Source organism: Cryptomeria japonica, chromosome 10 (assembly GCF_030272615.1).
Source record: "Cryptomeria japonica chromosome 10, Sugi_1.0, whole genome shotgun sequence".
NCBI lineage: Eukaryota > Viridiplantae > Streptophyta > Pinopsida > Cupressales > Cupressaceae > Cryptomeria > Cryptomeria japonica.
Genome location: NC_081414.1, coordinates 721,849,112 through 721,872,670, shown reverse-complemented (window position 1 = coordinate 721,872,670; position 23,559 = coordinate 721,849,112). Strand labels below are relative to the sequence as shown.

The 23,559-nt window shown below is 36.3% G+C and overlaps 1 protein-coding gene across 1 annotated transcript; it reads right to left on the bottom strand.

Moving 5' to 3' along the window:
• Positions 1-1,467: 1,467 nt before the first annotated feature.
• Positions 1,468-4,922, bottom strand: LOC131053708 (amino acid transporter AVT1I-like). Its single transcript, XM_057988318.1, has 3 exons — positions 4,451-4,922; positions 2,105-2,712; positions 1,468-1,995 (listed from the first exon to the last, which is right to left on the bottom strand). The coding sequence occupies exons 1-3, from the start codon at positions 4,920-4,922 to the stop codon at positions 1,468-1,470; spliced, it is 1,608 nt and encodes a 535-aa protein (XP_057844301.1).
• Positions 4,923-23,559: the final 18,637 nt, after the last annotated feature.

The window sequence follows — 23,559 nt, the reverse complement described above, 5'->3', positions numbered from 1 at the left end:
CCAGAGACCATAATCCTAGGATAATATTCCTCTATTCAGTGGTTGGCCAATTTAGGTTTGGATTATCAAATGGCAGCTAACCATCATGAGGAAGAACCATCTAGGAAAAGAAAACTCATGATTACTTGAACAATTTCTAAAGGTGTGCATTTAGTTTTTCTACAAAAAGGTGATAATATAAAAAATTACAGCTCAAGCTGCCACCTTTACGTCTCCTCAACTGTTTAACCTGTCATAAATGATGGTGCTACAAAATCTCCCTTTGATTCATTCCTTGGGAACTGTGCATTGCAAGGCCACTAGAAGGGAGACGAAAAACTTATGATGCTTTGATATCAGTCTTTGAGTGAATATCGAGCATCAGGAAGAAACTAGAAATTGATCTTGTGAAGTTTTCTAGCTACCTCCTGATAAACGTCGGCCTTTTCCCCAGGGATCATGACACCGGGCGAAAACAAAACTTGGCGATCTCAAAGCAAAGTTTTGATACACTAAGATTCGACCAATAGGGTTTAACCGATAAGCGGGGACCGATAAGGATGACCATTTCAAAAAGGGGCGGGTATTTTTTTGAAAAATAACTAGGGGTTAACACCATGAAATCATGAAACCACTATTCACATCTAATTTCATTACAAACATCACATTTCGTATTGCAACGAAGCACAACAAAATTGTTAATGAAAAATAAAGATGATAAAAAGTAGTTTCAAATGATAAGCTCCCTTGATCATCATTCCTCCCTTACAAAGTTATCCTCTTTTAGAGATGACCTATATTATGTATATATAGCAAATCACAATCACCAATTATGATTTTTTAAACCATTATGATAAATGTTTGATTACAATTTATAAATAATTGTCAATTATATTTAAGAATGGTACACATATAAATGATAAAGAAAATGTACCATCACAATTCTTGAACTAATGACAACTATTGGCATTTGCTGGAAGCATCTCAAGAAGCCTTACTTAAATGTGCCTTACTTATACATTTATGATTATTAAAAAAAAAAAAGTTTCAAAAGATTTTGAAATTCTTACATTCCTATTCGCCATAGCCTTGAGAAATCTATCAACTAAAATATTTAGCAACGCTTTGTATTTGTTGAGTGGGAGTTATTGGAGCTAAATTTGAGAGTTAATCTTATCAGTCAAGGACAAATTTTCATGTAAGTTATGATTCAAACTTGTCATTAGAAATTTAAGAAATCTTGGACATGGGATGTATAAAATGAAAAAGAAATAAAATTCTTGGGAACTAGAAAAGGATTGCATCAAGAACTAGACAAAAAGACAAAGTCAAATACTTCTATTATTTTAGAGAATGAAGAATTTAAGGTTAAGGATTTACAAAAGAATCATTGGACATGCCAAATAAATACTATAGTGTCAGAGGAAATAAGATGCCTGAAATTTCGACACTTATGTTGTCTTCTCTGCAATAACATACCTAAGATCATTATATATTGTCTGCAATATTTTTCACAGAGGAGTAGGTTCCTACAACCGCTGTTATGATGCCCACAACCAAGATTATATGAATAAATATCATCTCAGATCTAGAAACCGCTGCTCCAAAAATTTTCAAGTAGCATAAGCATGGAAGAATAAAAGAAACCAAACAGCTGAATGAAGAGCCAATGAATGCCATTAGGTAACCAAAAAATGGCACTACAAATGCTACAACAACTGTACTAGCCAGTAGTAAGGTTCTGATGCATGTGCTCCATAATAAAAGTGGTGTTCTAGCTGAGGCCTTTGATGAAGGTAATAACTCTTCCAGGGCTGTAGACAAGGGAGTAAGTATCAATGCATATTTAGTAAATGGATTAATCAGTGTTGTACAGATTGCAACCTTTGAAGCCAGTTTTTCTCTTGGGAGGTTTAATGTTACTTGTGATAACAGCTCATTTCCAAACATTAGATATCCCAAAACTGCAATGCTCCCATACAAAAATGTGCAGACTATAAAGCACAAAATCATCACCTGTCACACAAAAATCATCTATTAGAACTGCTCTATATTAAAAGTTAAAACCAGTACATGAAAATCTTCAATTAAGACAGAGCCTAAGGAATCAAAAGGTTAAGCTTACTGAAGAAAACTGTTGGCGGTCTTTCATTGAGGAGTAGATGTTGGGGAAAACTGCATGGCCTGAATAACAGAATGCATATAAACCAATAACAGTAGGCAATCCATTCAAATTCCACAAATTGCCATGATGGTGAAATCCAACCCCATCAAACATGCCAACCCAAGCTACTGCTAGAACCACAACAACAGATGCAACAACACCACCTGCTGAGATATATGATAGCAGACTCAGATTGCGTAACCATACTGTAGGTAAAATAATCAGAGCTGCAAGGAGAACAAATGACTGATGTGCATCTAAGCTTTTTCCTGCTATACTCATAGCCATTTTGGGGAACAGTTGGGCCAAATTATCTCCTTCTAGTATCAGAAATTCCACAGCAAAAGAATAGAGTTCCAAATACAGCAGTATGGATACAACGATTCTTCCAGTCTGCCCAAAAGCTGTGTGTGCTATGTCTGGATAGCTGCGAATTTGTGTATTCACATCCATGCAACGCTTAAGAAGAACACCAGTGTAGCAACAAATCAATGCAAAAAGAAAAAGAATGCTGATTCCCATCCAGCCTCCATTGAAGAGTGCATATGGTGTTGACAGAATCCCAACACCTGTTAAATCAAGAAAAGTATCACAATCGGTTCAAAGAATAAAATGTGGAAAAGAATAAGTCAAACACTCCTAATTGAAGACCCAAAACCAAAATCCGTGTTTATATTTTCTTTCTCTTGGTTAAGAAACAAGGAAATTGAACCCCATGTTCATACACAACAGAGTTGACATTGAGAAATCAATTTGAGAATTCACATGGGCTTTACTTGGTGTGATCCAATAAAATGAATTTCAATAATAGAATTAGGAGTATTCTGACACTTACCATTTCATTATCAGCACTGGAGTCCAAAACCAACAATGTCAAACCACAAAATGAAATTGCTATTAGAATTTTGAAATAATTTTAGTGACATGAGCAATTTGGCCGCTCTACAGAGGTTTTGTTTGGTTTAGCCTATTTTCAACACCAAACACAATCTGTAAGTGATGTGTGACTAATAAAATTAAGATAAACATAGGAAGTTGGGGATTTACCAGTTCATTCCATCAGTGCTGAAATAATTTGAGGACACTGATCAAATATGCAATCATACAAGTTTTTTTATTGGCTGTAGGCTGCTTGAACTTTCAGACAGAAGTGTGAATGGAACGCCTTAAATAAAGGTAATTATAAGGATTGAGAGAGAGGTATAATAATTCAATCTAGTGGATCCCAAACCTAGCAGTGATGAAACAGAAACCCTAAACCAGATTGCTAGTTTTTCCGTGTATGGACGTTTTAAATGCCACACAAAGTGTTAATGGCATAATGTATAATTAAGGTCAACACAAGGTATTGGAGATCGACCAAACATAATTTAACATCCTTAGGGTAAGTTGGTCTATAGGATCTACCAAAAACTCTTTAGTATTTACTTGTCCAGAAGATAATTTCTATTTATATGTCGAGTTTGTAAATAGATTCCCATAGCCTTGTTTGATTATCTTAATTTAAATCTCACTTACTAGACTATGACTGTTAATATCTGTGTAATTGTGCAGATATTTCATTCTCCACTTAATGCTATCAAAAAATTGCTATTACAGATAACGATTATGGGGAATGATCAATTTAGTATCCCTACAGAGGTCTTTTTTGTTTGTACCCAGTCATGAATTGTAATACAATTGTGGGTGGCAAGCTTTAAATTGAGGTCAGTATAAGAGGTGGGAGGCTTTTCTATTTTAATTCTATAAGCTAAAATGTATAAAAGGTTGGAGGTTTTTCTATTTCAATTTTATCGATATAAGATTTCAAAGCTAAAATGTATAGGAGGTGGGAAGTCTATTCTATTCTAAAGAAAAAATGTGAAACACAAATCCTCAACAAAATTGCTGCAACAAAACTGAGAGAGTAAGAGAGTTCAAAGACAATACAAGCAAATCCTTTAACAAAATTTGCTAAAACAAAACAGGATAAGAACCCAAAGCCAACAACAACAATACTAAAATAATCAAATTCTCCACAAGATCGCAACAACAAAACAAAATCAATCTGAGAAGCAAGATAAATTTGACAACATTGCACTGGCTTGTATCGATCATGCAAATATACTGTCTGAAATGCCAAACAAGTGGAAGCACTAAACCCTAGAAATCAAGGTCAAAATAAGGACTCCATAAGATCTGCTATTTCCATTGTATACATACCAAGGTCCATACTTAACACATGTAAAACTAAAAATGATGTTATTGGCATTCTCAAACATAGAAAAGCAATTAAAACAGGACTAACTTGGGTTTTTGTGTACAAACCTGCAAGAACATTCATGCCATTGATAGAAGCTCGGATGAAAGAACTGCCCTCAGAGTTTCCATACCCTGAATCCTGAATAGTCAGAGAAGCACCATTCTCCCAATACACTTTCTCACGACATTCCTCTAAATCTGTCCGGCTTTGACTCAAAAGAGGCTCCTCCAAATACACATTTGAATCGTCCAATGCAGAAGTAGCCTCAGCCACCTGCTGGTTTTGGCGAATTGAAGAAGAGAGCAAACTGTCCTGATCTAAACCATAGCTTCCCAAAAGCCCCATCCCATGCAAGGATGGTGAGCTTGCATAGATGTCCATTGATCTTGCAAACGTCTGTGGCCATCCTGACAATGGTATAGGCAAAGAGGATAGGGATCCAAGATCACCATTGTAATCTGTCTCTACTTTTCGATTAAGATAATCAGATTCATCATCATCTGACCCATCTTCCAGATGGCCATCCTGATCCGTCATCCTTTCTCAGTATAGCTGAAGAAAGTTCCAATCTACAGTACCAAAACTCAAAGCAAAAGACACCCAAATCGTATCACCCACAACATAAGCAAATCAAATCTCCTCACTCACAAGTTACAACCTAGTCCCACTTGCTCAAATTTGTTTCACCCACAAGTTTACAACTCATGTTTAGCTGCCACCAATGAAAGTATCCAACACTTAGATAATTTCTCCAATCTCAGAAAACAGACACTTCAAAAGAGTTGGCAATACAAATTCCACCAACCATCTTTCCTGTGTTAAGTTCATGGAGTTATCTTAAAGAACAAACTAAATTTTAAAAAATCAATGACATTCCAAAAGAAAAACAAGAAACAAGCAGATAACTCGTTAATCCTCAATATAGCCGAAATCCCTCCACCAAGAGCGTCCTATTTACCTTAGACTATCCATTACAAAATCATATCCAGAGCGTAAGTATTCCGCACGATATTCTGAAACAAACAAATCACGTATTTGAGTGAATAAGCAAGCACGATCCTTTGATAAACATCGCCGCTATAAATAAGTTTTTGATACGAATAAATTTGGAACAAGTCGGCTCAACGTTAATCAACCTTCAAGACTTTTTCCAAAATTAGCTGTCCGGTCTCGAAATGGCTATCATTAAGTTTTTAATGCAAATAAATTTGGAACAAGTAAGCTTCAAAACTTTTTCAAAAATGAGTTGTCAGATTTTGAAATGGCTATTCATAGGATGTATTAATGTATAAGTTATGTTGTATGAGAGTAATTTATGCATTGGTGTATCTTAGGGACTGGATAATCATTTCTTTGATTTTTTGCGAAAAAATCAAAGTCTAGACGGTCTAAATGGCCTCTCCATATCTCTGTTGTATAATGATTGATTGAATAGATTATATGAAACTTATATGATTTCTCTCTCACACAAATGATTTTTATTTAATAAGAAAAATCATAAATAATTTATTTATATTTTTTTCAGTTTGTAATGATTAAGTGAATATGCTTTATGGTTAAAAGAATTCAATCAATCTTTTATGAAGAGGAAAAATATTAGTAGTGTTTATGGTGAAAAGTGGAAACAACAATATTGAAAGGCTCAATGAATTCAACCACAAAACCCTAACCTAACAACAACAAAGATCCACCATAACATATGAAGATTACCTAAGACAATGCAAACCAAATGAAATCACAAAGATTATACCATCACATATCCAATTGGGTTTGGATCTCTATTCTTCCTATCTCCATTGATCTTGCTTGATGTATTTGCTCTCAGATTTTATGTGTGCACAAGAGCTCAACAAAGAACGGAAATGTGGTTGCAAATAGGCTTGATCGCATATGAAAGTTCAAAAGTGTAGTCGGGATTGATTATGCTGATTACATCGATTAGGAGATTAGAGTAATTAGAATGATTGAATAAGAGTTGAATTGGGGTTGATAATGAAGGAAGCATCTCCTTATATAGAAGACACTATAAGAAATAGAGGGATAAGATTAAGAGGTGTAAAAGATAAATGGTCGGCTAGGATTAGAGGGTAAGTAAAAGAAATAATAAAATAATGAGAGGGTAGGTAGTGTAGGAATCAGAGATGAATGACATGTGTCATAGGTAGAAAAGATTAATGAATCAATTAAATAAATAAAGATTCATTTAATTAATAGAGGAAATGGGATCAATTAAATAAATAAGATATTATTTAATTTAGGAAAAGGGGAATTTAAATAAATAAAAGTATTTATTTAAATGAGAAATAACGCTAGAAGAGGATAAATGAATTAATTAAATAAATAAAGATTTATTTAATTAATAGAAGAATTAGACTAAAGTAATTAAATAAATAAAAATATTTATTTAATTAGACATGACAATTTTAGGTGTCTACATTTTGCCCCTCTTTGAGACAATGCAACTTGTCGCATTGTTTCAAAGAAGATAATATGAACTCATACAAAGTGGACCCAAGATGGGAATGATATGCCCCCTTGAGAGATTGGACAAAAATGTCTGAAAAGATCAAAGACAATCTCTCGATAAGAAAGAAAAGGTAGAATGGACTGATCAGATGGGATAGAGGGACAGAGTCACGGGATAAAGAAGACTGACTTGGGAGACTAGGGCTAGAGAAATCTATATGATAGACTACAAGGGGAAAACATCTTCATTGTCATCCACACATCCAAGAGATCAGAGTGCAAAGATAGAAGAGAGCAGTCAACAACGATGACATTGGTGCACAGATTTGATCACATTCACCGATATCAGAGGCCAACAGATGCAAGAGAGCCGGTAAGTACCACAAAACTCCTTGTACCTTAATGCATTAATTCTTGTCATAAATGCATGCTAGGTAGAGCAATAAATGTGCTTTAGATATGTCTAGAAAAATGTCAAGCGAGGGGAAAAATGCTAAGGCTCATCTGTGTTGGTGCCAGGCGCGTCTATGATTTTAATAGTCTATGTCAGATGCGAGCGCATTTGCGTCATAAATGCGTGTTTATGTTTTCAAGGTCGAATCAACAAGTTTGTGATAAACATACATTGTCGATTGGATAAGCTGCTGAGAGGATACACTCAAATAGGTCCTTTAGGGAAGACTAGGATAGGAGATAGGGCCGGGATTGACAATTTTGTGATAGAATATACGTTGCCAATTAGGAAACTACGCAAGAGGATACACTCAAGTATCATAGAAATTGACAATTTTGTGATAGAACATAGTCAACTAGATAAGGCTAAAATTGACAATTCTGTGATAGAACATATGTTGTCAATTGGATAAGCTAGTCAAGAGGATACACTCAAGTAGGTTCCCTAAAGGATAGGATCAAAGAAGCACTTTATGATGAATAGGGAGTACCACTAGGATAAAAAATAGTACTTTGTGATGAATAGGGAGTACTAAAAAGAGCAGCACTTTGTGATGAATAGGGAATGCCACTAGGATAGAGTGCCATATGATAGATATAAGCACTAGGATAAAAAGAAGCACTTTGTGATGAACAGGGAATGCCACTAGGATTGACACAGTTGATTTGCTTGACTGTAGGAGGACCTACCTATGTTGGAGTCATGAGAGAGATTCCCTTCGACTTAGAGCTTATGACCAGAGTTGATAGTCAAGGATAGAGCAGCGGTTCAGGCTATGGGACTATGACATATTTTGTATGTGCTTGAGTTTCGGGTGAACATGGGGTTGCTGACTGCACTAGCTGAGAGATGGCACTTAGAGACTTGCACATTTCATTTGTCGATGGGTGAGATGATAGTCACCTTGGAGGATGTATACAGGATAATGAGGATACTGATTGATGGGGAGTTGGTTCCTTATGATCGAGAGGAAGACAAGGATGCACTGAGATGAGTGTTTCAGGATCCAGGACTAGAGATGAGGGCAGGGCATGCGGCTTGGGATACCATGACATAGATAGGATTAGTGCTACTGGTGGTGTTGTCAGGAGTGATCAGTGGGTTCCTCTGTCCAGATAGAGCGATAGGAGGGTTGGAGATGGGATGGGGGAGGACACTGGAGACAGCTAGGGGACACTGAGTGGGAGAGAGATCAGGCTATTCAACACTATATAGAGGCTGAGACAGTACTGAGGGTAGGGAGATAGGCAACAGAGGACACAAGGGCCGGATATGCCTATGTTTTGTGGGCAAGGGAGGAGATGGTATACTAGAGAGACCTACACTATGGGGTGGTACCACCAAATCAGCGGGCTAGGAGCTTCCGAAGATCATCACAGGCATCAGTTTTGTACCATTTTGTATGATGACACCTTCCGGTGATTGTAGCCATATGTATTTTGACATCATTGTATCATGACACTTATGATTTTGATACATATATGAGATGAATCATCTTTGCGATAGCTATATGCTTGTGTACCTATTTGATGCATGTTTCTATGTGATGCATGTGATATAGATGCAAATGATATGCATGCTAAAGTATATGTGATGAAATGTAATATTTTTGTTCTTTTATGTTTTATATGTTTATGCAAATGCAAATGTGAATGTATGAAATGCAAATGAATATGATAATGCAAATGACTATTTACATGATGAGAATGTAAAATGTGCTAACATGTGTTGTGTGTAGGATGTGATACAATTGTGATATCTATATGTATGTATGAAATGCTAATATGTGGTAATGCAGGTGTAAACTACATGAAATGCAAATTTTTTTGGCATGTCATTATACTTAGTCATGTGATAGTGGGCTACACAGACTCGAGAAAAATGATGGAGGTCAATTAAAAAAGGGGAATGAAAGATAGAAGATATGGAAGTGAAAGAGCTTCTTGTGCTATTATCATCATTGAGCTTTATTATGGAAAATAGGTTATGACAATCGAGGTATATGTTTGACCCAGAAAGTCATTATACCCGTTTGCATGGAGATAAGACAGTCACAAACAAGGAATGCCCCAGTTCATACTAGACTCATAGTGTCCTCATATCCTTGGATAAGTCATAGCATTACTAAGAGACAATCTACAGGCAGCAAATGCAAATAGGTGACGATGCCCCATCCTCACCTTTCTAGTCAAAGACATCCTGGAGATAGAATCTCTAGTCAGAGACATCCCAGAAAAGCTAAAAGACATGTCACCAAAAGATAAAATCAAAAGAAAACCAAGACTTGACACCAACATCCACTGTAGTCCCCAAGTTTAGTATCTCTTATCACTTGTATAAGTCTTATTTGATTGTGGCCACAATGTTTACTTTCACAAAATGATAGCTAGCATTGAACCATAATGTTGTCTGAGTCTGTTGAAAGAGTTGATTTGTTGAAGCCCATTGTTGTTGTTGTGTCTCATCTAAAACTGACTGAATCCATGCAACTGATACTTTATTGTGGATTGTGCGTAGATAGACTAAAGAAAATTGGAAGAAATTGTACTCCTCCGAATGTGTGATGCTCTTAGTTCCGCACCCATCACTAGATGTAGGATTTGCCTTAGCCATAGATAGGAGCTAATTTATTATGGATGGAAAGGTTGTGAATGTGTGCAAAGTGAAGGATGAAAGTGAATCCTGAATGAGGGAGAAGCAATGTCTCTACGCATGATGTTGGTGACCCAGTTTTCACCATGGTACTTGCCCAGGGCGCCACCGAAGTGGTTTTCACCGTTGGATGAAATGTTTTTATTTTTATTTTTTTAACTTTTTTTATTTTTCATTTTTTTTTGTGTCACAAGGCACCTGTTTGCCAGGTTTTCACCAAGTAATGATTTTTTTATGTTTATGACTTTTTTGTATTTTTTATAATTTCTTTATTTTTTTTAATTTTTGAATTAGGATACTCTAAAGAGCTATGTGTAAAACCTGCAAAGGTGCATATTGCTGATAGGATCCTCTAAAGGTTCACCATTTGGGGTTGAGAGCTGATATTCACCAGATCCATAGGCTATTATAATGATGTAAGGACCAAGCCAATTTGGTTTGAACTTGCCCTTCTCTTCATCTTGCTGATTTTTTAGGATTTTCTTTTAGAACTAAGTCGCCTATCTCAAATGTGTGAGGCTTCACCTTGTGATTGTAGCTGGATTGTTTCTTGACTGAATGACATGTAGCTTGAGTGATTGTCTTCCTTGATAAAGGAACTGAGATAGAATTACTAGTGTGTGGACTACTCAGGCCCATATGCGTGTCACCTAAAGAAGTTTGGGCACCCCTGATAACAAAGTCCTTCGAGGAAGCTCCATTAAAGGTCCATGATGTATCGCTAGAAGGGAAAGGATGTGTTAAACAAGTGGATGAGTTATGAAGGCTTATGATTGCAAAAAGAAGTGAAAGTAGGATGGCATGATGAAGACTTAGGATCAACAAGTATTATTTTTGACTTAAAATTGTAGAACTTTTGCCCCCAGTTATTTTTCTATTAGGGGAGATCAACTCTTGTTCTTTTTTCTTCATATGATTTTTATCTTTGACCTTGACTTTTTTAGAGTCCAATAGCTTTTGATTTTGGTTTAGACTAAAGGACTTCTCTTTATTTTTGACTTTTAGATTTTTCTTTTCATAGCTTGATTTTTGATCCCCAATGAGTAAGGGATTTTGTAATTCTTGTTGATCCAAGTTTGGAAGTAGAGTGGAAATGGAAGGAGTGGATGAAATGGTAGAGCTATAAGAGTTATCAAGAGGGCTGGCAATATGCTCAATAGATTCTTCGCTGGAACCACTCTTAGGACTATTGATATCAAGAGGTGCTTGCACCACTAGAGGAGATTTGCATTCAGACTTAGTAGCCACAACACTAGGTGGTTCACACCCAATTCCTTGATATTGCAATTTTTTTGTAGGTTGTTCCTATCGACTGAATGTCTTAGGAGATAGTGGGAGTTGATCAACATGAAAGATATACTCACCACATCCCATGTCTTTAATCTTGAATTTTTATTTTAGCTCTGATTGTTTGGATGTAGAAGCTTTCAATGATTCTAGATCCACATATGCCGATGAAGGAATAGCCTCTCGATTGACTGGGATTTTTATTTCTGATCTAGGTCACAAATTGTTGCAATATATGAATGGATTTGGATCAACTTTGATGGTCACTTCAACTCCATTGTGTGGAAACTTGATACATTGATGATAGGTACATGGGACTGTGCTCATCTCATGAATCCATGGATGTCCTAGTAATATGTTGTATGTGAGATTGAGGTATAGGACTTGACAAACCACATCCTTTGTAACTAGCCCAACCTTGAGAGGTAAGGTGACTATGCCCTTGGATGAGCGCTCTTCACCATCATATGCCTTGATGGTAATTTTGTTTCTAGCATTCGCAACTTTATCAGAATATCCCAATTGTTTAAGAGTGTTCAATGTACAAATGTTCAGACCTGCTCCTCCATCTATCAGGAATTGTTTTATTCGATGTTTGTGTAGGAAGGCTTCAATGTGTAAAGGTGCATTATGTGGTTGGCTCACAGAGGCATCATCAGCTTTTGTGAATGTAATGGAGTGTGGAACAGAAAGGTATCCCACCATGGATTTAAATTGGTCCACGTTCAGATCAGTAGGAATAGAAGTGTCTCTCAAATTTTTGTCAAGAATGGCTTTATGTGTAGGGGATATGCGTAAGAGCTCCAGGATGGAGATAAGCACGGGTGTCTTCCCTAGCTGTTCTACAAGGTCATACTCAGGTTTGGATGATGAGGAAGCGGTGTTTTTTGCTGGAGCACCTTGCAAGGTGAATTTACCTTGATGATTTATAACATTACATTCAGAGGTAGGTTCGAAAGAAGATCCAATGCCTTTTAGGACAATCTTGGGTCTTTGGGCAGAATTCTCAGGCATTTTCTCCTTGATGATAATGATAGAGACATAATTGTCCATCGAAATGTGATTGACAATTAACTCATAGTTATAAGATACTTTGGTATAGTTGGTCTGCTCATCTGTGACTTTATCTTTTTCCTTGTCATGTTTTGGGAATGGTTCTTTAAACATTTCATGTTCTTGATTGGATGAGTGTCCTTCAATCTCAATGTCACCTCTATCAATGAGATCTTGTATGATGTTCTTCAGTCGATGACAGTTTCCTATTTTATGTCCCTTTCTTTTATGAAATTCACAATATTCATCATCATTCCACCAATTTGGTTTGACCTTTGGCTCATATGGAGGAAAATCTGGAATTGTTATTATTTTATTTGCCACTAGCTTCTTGAAAGCTGACTCAAGTGGTTCTCACAATGGGGTGTACTTCTTTCATGATTTGGAAGTTGTTTGAGTATTCACTTGATTGTTTGTAGAGTTTGATCCCCAAAAAATGATTTTGGGTCGTACTGTATTGGCATCAACAACACCATCATTGACTATGTTCTTGTTTTTATTTCAAAATTTTGGCCCGTCTTTTCCTTTATAGTCCTCTTTGTTTTCTTTGAATATTTTGATGATGCCTTGCTCAATTAGGACCTTCTCTATTGCTAAGCCCTTTTCAATGACGTCCTTGAAAGTGGAAAAGCAAGCTTTTCTCAAGTCATAACCAATTTCTTTGTGGACATTCTGGGTAAACATCTCTACCATTTGTTTTTGTGGAATTTCACAAGAGCATTTGCTAGCTAGATTTCTCCATCTTTGTAAAAGTGATGAAAATACTTCTCCATCCTTTTGCTTGGTGTTGCACAAGGTAGTGATTGATATGTCTATCTCTATGTTGTATGAGAAATGTTAGATAAATGCCTTTGCTAAATCACCCCATGACTTAGTTCTAGGTGGGATGTGGGAGAACCATTCCATAGCTTGATCACCTAAGCTTTGTGGGAATAATCTCATCAAATATGTCTCTTCTGCTGCTACCTCAATGCAAGCTGTGAAAAATTGTCTTATATTTGCCTTAGGATCCCCTTTTCCTCTGTACTTATCAAACTTAGGTGTCACAAAGTGTGTAGGAAATGGAGGCATTGGAATGCTTTTGTCAAATGGATAGGGACATATGTCTCTCATTGTGTAAGTTGGATTTGGTGTATTTATGTCCTCCATTTTCTTTTGTAAGTCCTTGATTTGTTGTTCCAAATTGTTCTTAGGTGGAGACCGACTTCTTGGACCATATCCCATGCCTGAACCATTGGGTGGAGGAGGAGCATGTTTCCTATATGGATGGTATTGATCATACACATGTTCATATGGAGGAGGTCTATAGTGATGTTGTAGTTGTTCCTGTTGACTGAATGTCTTAGGAGATAGTGGGAGTTGATCAACATGAAAGATATACTCACCACATCCCATGTCTTTAATCTTGAATTTTTATTTTAGCTCTGATTGTTTGGATGTAGAAGCTTTCAATGATTCTGGATCCACATATGCCGATGAAGGAATAGCCTCTTGATTGACTGGGATTTTTATTTCTGATCTAGGTCACAAATTGTTGCAATATATGAATGGATTTGGATCAACTTTGATGGTCACTTCAACTCCATTATGTGGAAACTTGCTACATTGATGATAGGTACATGGGACTGTGCTCATCTCATGAATCCATGGATGTCCTAGTAATATGTTGTATGTGAGATCGAGGTATAGGACTTGACAAACCACATCCTTTGTAACTAGCCCAACCTTGAGAGGTAAGGTGACTATGCCCTTGGACAAGCGCTCTTCACCATCATATGCCTTGATGGTAATTTTGTTTCTAGCATTCGCAACCTTATCAGAATATCCCAATTGTTTAAGAGTGTTCAATGTACAAATATTCAGACTTGCTCCTCCATCTATCAGGACTTGTTTTATTCGATGTTTGTGTAGGAAGGCTTCAATGTGTAAAGGTGCATTATGTGGTTGGCTCACAGAGGCATCATCAACTTCTATGAATGTAATGGAGTGTGGAACGGAAAGGTATCCCACCATGGATTGAAATTGGTCCACGTTCAGATCAGTAGGGATAGAAGTGTCTCTCAAATTTTTGTCAAGAATGGCTTTATGTGTAGGGGATATGCATAAGAGCTCCAGGATGGAGATAAGCACGGGTGTCTTCCCTAGCTGTTCTACAAGGTCATACTCAGGTTTGGTTGATGAGGAAGTGGTGTTTTTTGCTGGAGCACCTTGCAAGGTGAATTTACCTCGATGATTTGTAACATTAAATTCAGAGGTAGGTTCGAAAGAAGATCCAATGCCTTTTAGGACAATCTTGGGTCTTTGGGCAGAATTCTCAAGCGTTTTATCCTTGATGATAATGATAGAGACATAATTGTCCATTGAAATGTGATTGACAATTGAATCATAGTTATAAGATACTCTGGTATAGTTGGTCTGCTCATCTGTGGCTTTATCTTTTTCCTTGTCATGTTTTGGGAATGGTTCTTTAAACATTTCATGTTATTGATTGGTTGAGTGTACTTCAATCTCAATGTCACCTCTATCAATGAGATCTTGTATGATGTTCTTTAGTCGATGACGGTTTCCTATTTTATGTCCCTTTCTTTTATGAAATTCACAATATTCATCATCATTCCACCAATTTGGTTTGACCTTTGGCTCATATGGAGGCAAATCTGGAATTGTTATTATTTTATTTGCCACTAGCTTCTTGAAAGCTGACTCAAGTGGTTCTCACAATGGGGTGTACTTCCTTCGTGATTTGGAAGTTGTTTGAGTATTCACTTGATTGTTTGTAGAGCTTGATCCCCAAAAAATGATTTTGGGTTGTACTGTATTGGCATCAACAACACCATCATTGACTATGTTCTTGTTTTTATTCCAAAATCTTGGCTTGTCTTTTCCTTTATAGTCCTCTTTGTTTTCTTTGAATATTTTGATGATGCCTTGCTCAATTAGGACCTTCTCTATTGCTAAGCCCTTTTCAATGACGTCCTTGAAAGTGGACAAGCAAGTTTTTCTCAGGTCATAACCAATTTCTCTGTGGACATTCTGGGTGAACATCTCTACCATTCATTTTTGTGGAATTTCATAAGAGCATTTGCTAGCTAGATTTCTCCATCTTTGTAAAAATGATGAAAATGATTCTCCATCCTTTTGCTTGGTGTTGCACAAGGTAGTGATTGATATGTCTATCTCTATGTTGTATGAGAAATGTTAGATAAATGCCTCTGCTAAATCACCGCATGACTTAATTCCAGGTGGAAGCTGGGAGAACCATTCCATAGCTTGATCACCTAAGCTTTGTGGGAATAATCTCATCAAATATGTCTCTTTTGCTGCTACCTCAATGCAAGCTGTGAAAAATTGTCTTATATGTGCCTTAGGATCCCCTTTTCCTCTGTACTTATCAAACTTAGGTGTCACAAAGTGTGTAGGAAATGGAGGCATTGGAATGCTTTTGTCGAATGGATAGGGACATATGTCTCTCATTGTGTAAGTTGGCTTTGGTGTATTTATGTCCTCCATTTTCTTTTGTAAGTCCTTGATTTGTTGTTCCAAATTGTTCTTAGGTGGAGACCGACTTCTTGGACCATATCCCATGCCTAAACCACTGGGTGGAGGAGGAGCATGTTGCCTATATGGATGGTATTGATCATACACATGTTCATATGGAGGAGGTCTATAGTGATGTTGTGTATATGGACCACTTGGTATAAAGTCATGATGAGGAATGAAATATCTGCTTTGTACATGTATACCATACTCTACAGGTGTGTCATGAGTTTGTTCTAGTGTGTTGCCCCCAAATTTGAAGCAGGGTTTCCTTGTGTCCAATTTTTGAACATGCCTTTGGATGTCCAATTGCTTTGGTGGTTGGTCCTTAGCATTGGCATGTGATTGCGTATATTTTTCAGCATAAGACTTCCATAATGGTCTTTGAAGGTGGGTATCATATGCTTGACCATGTGTGTATGGGACCTCAGGTTTTTGAAACAAAGATGGTGATTCAGGCACAAGATGTGGTCCTCTATTGTCTCCACTATTAGGCCTCCTTTGATCCATGTTGAGGTGAGGTTGTTGCAAAGGTCGATGTTCCATTATTGGAGACATATCAAAATCATGAGGGATCTTGGCTCCGCTTTGTGCTATCACTTGTAAGAAATATTGTCTATCTCTCCTCATTATTTCCTCAACCAATCAATTAAAATGGGGATCCATAATGGAGTCTTCCACTTCTACTGAATGTACTGAAATGTTGTCCATATTGTCATTTTGTGTATCATTATTGTGTGTAGTGTCCATGTTCTCAACATTTTGAGTCTTTCTATAGATGTCCATGTCAAGTAATGTGGTATGATCAGAATTGAAGAAGATATCATTGTTATACTCATAGGCACTCATGTTTGTGGACTCTTGAGCCTCTTTGGCTTCTCTCCTAGATTTTTGGAAATGGGTTTCAACCATGAACTAGGTATTTACCAAGATCTGTGAGACTAGATGAAAATGGAAAAAGAGTATGGAAGACCAAGAGTTGGATGGAATGTAAATGAATCTGAAGTGTACTTGCAATGTCCAAAGTGTACGACCAAGTATGTATGTAGTAGAGTAGGTGTGGCTTCCAAAGAGATGATAGTTTCTCTTGATGAGGTAAGTTGACCTTGAATCTAAGTAAGACCAAATGAGACCCAAAGGTGATAGAGCTTGATGAGGGACCACTTAGCAAAATGTTGTTGTATGTAGTGTGTTGACAAAGTAAGATGAGGACAAGCAAGTGACCTTTTGACTCAAGGTTAGACAAATGTGAATGTAATGCAAGATGTAAAGCAATGATAGACTTTGTGAGACCCAAAGATAGGTTGAATGCTAGATGAAAACTTGGAAAGATAACCTAGGAAGCTTAATAAGTCTGAAATTGACTGTTCTTGTTTGTTGGACTATAAATTTTTCCAATTTGTGAAGTTTTTTGTTGTGACCAAATCTGAATTTTTGGACTATTTTTCATGATAAGATGACACAATGTTTGCAAGTGTTTAGACTCAAAATAACTCAAAGGAAGTGTGTTGTTTGATGTAAAAAAATGTTTTGCATACACTTGAAGACACAAAGACACAATGTTTTTATGTTTGATCTTGAATGTTTGAATGTTCAAAAGAAGACAAGCACAATTCCTATGGCTGGCTAGGACAATAGTTGTTGATCCCACATGGGGTTTCCCCCAAGGCTACCCTATTCAGAGCAGATACTTAGATGCTTGACCCCACTGACTCCACCCTCGACACTCACTTCTCCAAGGCAGACAAACATCAGTCCCCATGAAAACTCCCCATGGCAAACTTTGTATCTCTACTAAGAACCATATGTGTGTGGGTCGCTCCAGAGGTCTGACCTCCTGACCCAACAACTAGAAGGATTTTGGCTTTCTAAAACAAAAAGGGTTAGTAAGGGCATCCGCTCTTGTGGCCATACGTGCGGCACTTTCAGCTCTATAAATACAGAAGGCTCCCAACTGATAGGGGTTACGCCCTACAAATGATCAAATAAATTTGATCAAATAGGTTTATGGGGAGACGTAGTGTCGATATGAACAATCAGCACACGTTACCCATGGTTTTCACCATGGATACAATTGTTTATAGTGGTTCGGAAGAGGTGGGTTTTTCTCGCTACCACTTAGGTCGTTCTCTCCTCACTAGTAGTCCTAATGGCCACATGGAGAGACATACCCTCTAAAGATTAAGACAAAAGAGCCTATTGCCCAAGACACAAAAGGCACTGGTTCAATTTTAGTGCACCAATTGAAGTGTTTGTTAATCTATGAAAACAAGGCACACAATGAAAATTAAAAGAAACCCTTGCCAAACTTGTGCAACAAAGATTTGTTAGTAGTTTTGCAATAATACCCCTCCTGCAAGCACACAAGTTAGGTAAATTTTAGATCCAAAAGACTTTGTGAGATAGGGGCCTTCAACAATGTGTTTTTTGACAAATTCAAAGATATGATTTTCCATGAGTTGTTTTGCATCATAAAAAAAATAAAGAACTTGTAAAATTTCAAGAAATTTTCAAAAATGTAAGAAAATCCAAAAAATTTGCTAATTTGCTGCAAAAATCATTTTTTTAATGAAAAATCATAAAAAATTCATAGAAAATACAAAATTAATCCAATAAATCTGAATTTTTTACTGGATAGTCCTAATATCCTTCCAAGCCTACATAAAAAACGTCCTAGAAAATTTCCAAACAGTTTGTGAGATATGAACAAAATAATGCAAAACCCTAATTTTTAAAGATCTGATATTTTAGGAATGATTTTGTATCATATTTAAAATAAAAAAGAACAAATCTTGTGTATAATTCTGAGATATTTCCAAAATTATAACAAAATCTAAAAATTTTGCTAATTTTCTCTCAAAATTAATTTTATATGAAAATGCATAAAAAATTCATAGAAAATTCAAATATGCTCCAAAAAACCTTCATTTTTTACAGAGCACCTTTGATAATGTTCTTGACTTGCAAAACAAATTTGATGCCAAAATTCAAAGCCGTTTGTGAGATCTGATCAAAATAATGAAAACCCCTAACTTTTAAAGATCCGATTTTTGAGGAATTATTTTGCATCAAAATTAAAATCACAAAGAATATATCTTGTGTATAAATCAGAGAGCTTTCCAAAAATGTAAGAAAATCCAAAAAATTTGCTAATTTTCTCTCAATTTTATTTTTTTTATGAAGATTCATAAACAAATCATATAAAATTCAAATATGCTCTTAAAAATCTGAATTTTGGATTGCAAGCTCTTGATATTGTCTTCAACTTGCCAAAAAAATTTGGTGCAAAATTTCCAAGCTGTTTGTGAGATCGGATAAAATCTCTCCAAGATCTTGATTTTGTGTCCAAAACCCTAGTTGCACAAGATTATTTTCCAAATTGTTTTATAAAACAATAATATAAGTTTAGAAAAACCTGCAAAAAACACAGATCTAACAAAAATCCATGTCCCACAGGGCATGCCAAAATGTTTATGGTGAAAATGGATAAAACAATATTGAAAGACTAAATGAATTCAACCACAAAACCCTAGCCTAACAACAACAAAGATCCACCATAACATATGAAGACTACCTAAGACAATGCAAATCTAATAAAATCACAAAGATTATACCATCACATGTCCAATAGGGTTTGGATCTCCATTCTTCCTATCTCCATTGATCTTGCTTGATATATTTGCTCTCAGATTTTATGTGTGCACAAGAGCTCAACAAAGAACGAAAATGTGGTTGCAAGTAGGCTTGATCGCATATGAAAGTTTGAAAGCTAGAAGACTTGATTAGGTGATTAGGATGATTAGTTGATTAGTCAAGGTTGATAATGAAGGAAATATCTCCTTATATAGAAGACACTATAAGAAATATAGGGATAAGATTGAGAGGTGTAAAAGATAAATGGTCGACTATGATTAAAGGGTAGGTAAAAGAAATAAGAAAATAATAAGAGGGTAGGTAGTGTAGGAATTAAGAGATGAATGACATGTGTCATGGGTAGAAAAGGCTAATGAATTAATTAAATAAATAAAAATTTAATTAATTAATAGAGGAAATGGGATCAATTAAATAAATAAGATATTTATTTAATTTAGGGAAATGATAATTTAATTAAAGTATTTATTTAAATGAGAAATAAGGCTAGAAGAGGATAAATTAATTAATTAAATAAATAAAGATTTATTTAATTAATAGAAGAATTAGGCTAAAATAATTAAATAAATAATATATTTATTTAATTAGATAGGACAATTTTAGGTGTCTACAACTAGTTTTATCTCATTTGTTATGTATTTCTTTTTAATATGGTTATCATGAATAACTTAATAAAATCATCATACCAGTTCATATAGTACAAACATTAGCATTTCAACATCGTCTACTACCTCTAAAGTAACAATTTAACTTAATAACATATTGGTTTTATCTTATTTGTTGTGTATTTCTTTTAAATATGGTAATCATGAATAAGTTAATAAAATTATCATACCATTTCATATTGGTTTGTGTCTTCGGTGGGGGTGGATCTATTGGTTTTTTGCTTTGTTTGTCTATAGTCTAGTCTAGTCTAGTCTTTGGGTTTTGTGGTGTCTAGTTTTGGGTGCCCGCTAGGTTCTGTTCCTTTTTGGTAGTTGGTACTTGGGTTTTGAGCTCTCAATACTGACAAAATGCAACAAATTAGCTAAATTAAAATACATTTATTTATGTTATGTAGAATTCCTATCTGCATCTAAATAAAATTTTAATTAAATAGAGAAGTAAATGTAAAATTAAGATTTTACTAGTTCTACATCATTTATGACTATTTAAATATGATTGATTTAGAAAAGCTAATAAATATAAAGGTCAATAACTATTTTGATTCAAATGTATTTAAGACATGCACATAGGATCTAATTATCATAAATTCATCCAAAAAGAATTAAAAATATTAAATTATATAAGAATTATGAAAACTACATAAAAATTGTTCCTTCAAATCATTTATTTCATTTATTATGTACTTCTTCTAAATATGGTAATATTATTCCAATGAATACAAACACTAATATTATTTTCATCTAGTAACTCAAAAGTAACAATTACATTTAATCAATGAAACATTTTGAAATGGCTCGCGCCTGCTCTCCCTCGATTGTTGCTCCCGTTCGCTCTCCCTCAGTCATTGTTGCTGCTACGCTTGTTTTGGAGGGTCCCCCTTCTTCTTTCATGGGCATTTCTATTATTGGTGTGGCATCTACTGGTCCAACTTCGTCTCACCCTTCCTCTCTTCTTACAAGCGATGTTTCTTCCTCTGCAGCAGTGTGTCCTCCCACCTCAATGGATGCGCTTCAAGTTGGTGTTGTGATTGTTTCTACCCCTCCTGCTGGTTTTGGGGATTCTGGTGTCCCTACTATTGATCCTACCAGTGGCGTTTTAGCCCCTATTTCTAATAGCTTATGTCCTCCCCCTCTGTGGTTGCCTTGTTGGAATCCAAGAACATTGAGAGGGGGGTGAATCAGTGTTCTACCATAATGTTCAATTTTAACCTTATTATAACATGCATTCACCAACCGGTAAACTGGTACATATATAATTGAAAGAAGTAAAGCAATCAACAAACTAATCACATAAATGAATACCATAACATAAAGAATTATACGCAGAAAAAATCAAAGAGGAAAAACCACGGTTGGATTTGTGACCCACAATATAAATCCGCTAGCCATATGAAAAGATATTACATAATATGGGGGCCTGCACTTGCAACAAGGATTATAGCCTAGAGCACAATGCTTATCAGAAAGGAGTCTCACTGACTACAGTCACTTTGAATAAGAAAACATAAAACTGAACTCATTTAATGCATCTCCTATGCCTGATAAAGTTTCGGTTCAAGCTCTCACCGTTCCAGTTCTGAAACCCTAAACCCTTACCAGAATAACCTCTTACATAATCTTCGCATTACAACATTCCTCACATTACAATTATCACTCTCATATCATTTTCACATCCTTATTACAAAACGATCTAACCAACTGACCTATGTACCCTTACAATCCTTCATGCCTTATGTCGGCTTACATAGATAATTACAAAATGAATATACATGTCGGCTCAATTACATATATACATAAATATCAAAATCAATTGCCAATTTCCGGATCTCCCAAATGATGTCAACCTCCAATACCAGTATCCTATTGTAATTCATGTCAGTCTCCAATGTCGGTACCCAAAGAATCCTTCCTATCGGCGAAGATACATGTCGGTGCCAGTGAAGTGTCTGTCGATGAACAACCAAACCAAGGACTGAAGCTAGAACATGTTTCCATAAATGACAACATATGAAAGCAATCAAATGAATGTCAATTGCTAACATGCCTTTCCAAGAGGAGTTAGTGCTGATAAGTTGGGTATCCCTACTATGGGTGTCAAGGGTTCTAAACCTCCATTTGTTGGTATGCATAGTTTTTCTTGTGTTGCTAGAGCTACTACCCAACTCTCTAGAGGGGTTCACCCCCTTCCTTGTGTTTTCCTCCCCTATGGTAGTTTGTGGGTAGGATGTTGTGGAGAACATTGAGTTTTATCAACGTTGTGCTTTGATTTGCAGATTCTTTAGGTTTTGGCTATCACTTCCAAATCTCCATTGCTGAGTTTTTGACTCTTGGAAGCCATTGACTGCTTATAATATTGAACTCTTTCCCTGTACTAAAGGTTTTTTGGTTGCTTCTTTCACATCTATGGCTGATCGATATTTGATCTTGGGTAAGATATGGAATTGGGGTGTCCACACCCTCTCCATTAAGCCCTAGACATCTTTGTTTAACCCTCTTACTGAACCACTCAACGTGCATCCGGTTTTGGTCTGCCTTCCGAATATCCCCCTCCATTTCTGGGAGAACTCTTGCCTTGAGGCCATTGGTAACTCTATTGGTCTCTTCTTGAAGGTGGATGAGGACATGACGTCTATGGGGCATTCCACCTTTTCTCGCATCCTCGTTGATATTGGAATCTCCTTACCTCTCCTGGGAGATGTGGTTCTTATGGTCGGGGATAGGCCTTGGATACAACCTTTGGATTTTGAGGGCCTCCCCTTTCGCTATGGGGTCACTTGGCTTTTAAATTCTCTATTAAGCATCATAAAGGTGTTGCTACTTGGTGGAAAGATTCTACTGTTGATCACCTGACTATTTATGCTACTGATGTTGATTCAGTTGGCTCCTTTGAGGAGGATATGGAGCCCCTAACTACTGTTAATGTTATGGTTGATGCTGCTGCTAAGGTTTCATAGCCTCATTCTACTCCTACTTGTCCTACTCTCGTTCCTCTTTTGCAACCAAGAGTTGTTTCTCAGCAACCTATTATGGCTCCTCAACAACACTCTGTCACTGCTACCGATTGTAACTTTGTGGAGTCACTCTCAATGGATTCTCCTCTTGTTGATCCAAAAGATTGTATTGTCTAGATTGTGGTTCGTCATAGGCGGAAGGGGACATCCTCCCTTTCTCTAACCCCTCCTGGCCAAGATTTGGGTGTTTCTACCCATCCTTGTGGCGGTTCGGGGTTGTCTTAGGTTTGACATGCGTTTGTTTGTTTGTCTGACAGAGTTGTTTAGAGGCTTGCCTTTTGGTTTATCTTTCACTGCCTTTGGTCTATTGTACTATGGGTCAAAACCCTTGTTTTGCTTCTTTTAATATTAAAAAATAGTTACATTTAATTCATAGATTTTATTGATGACAAAATGTA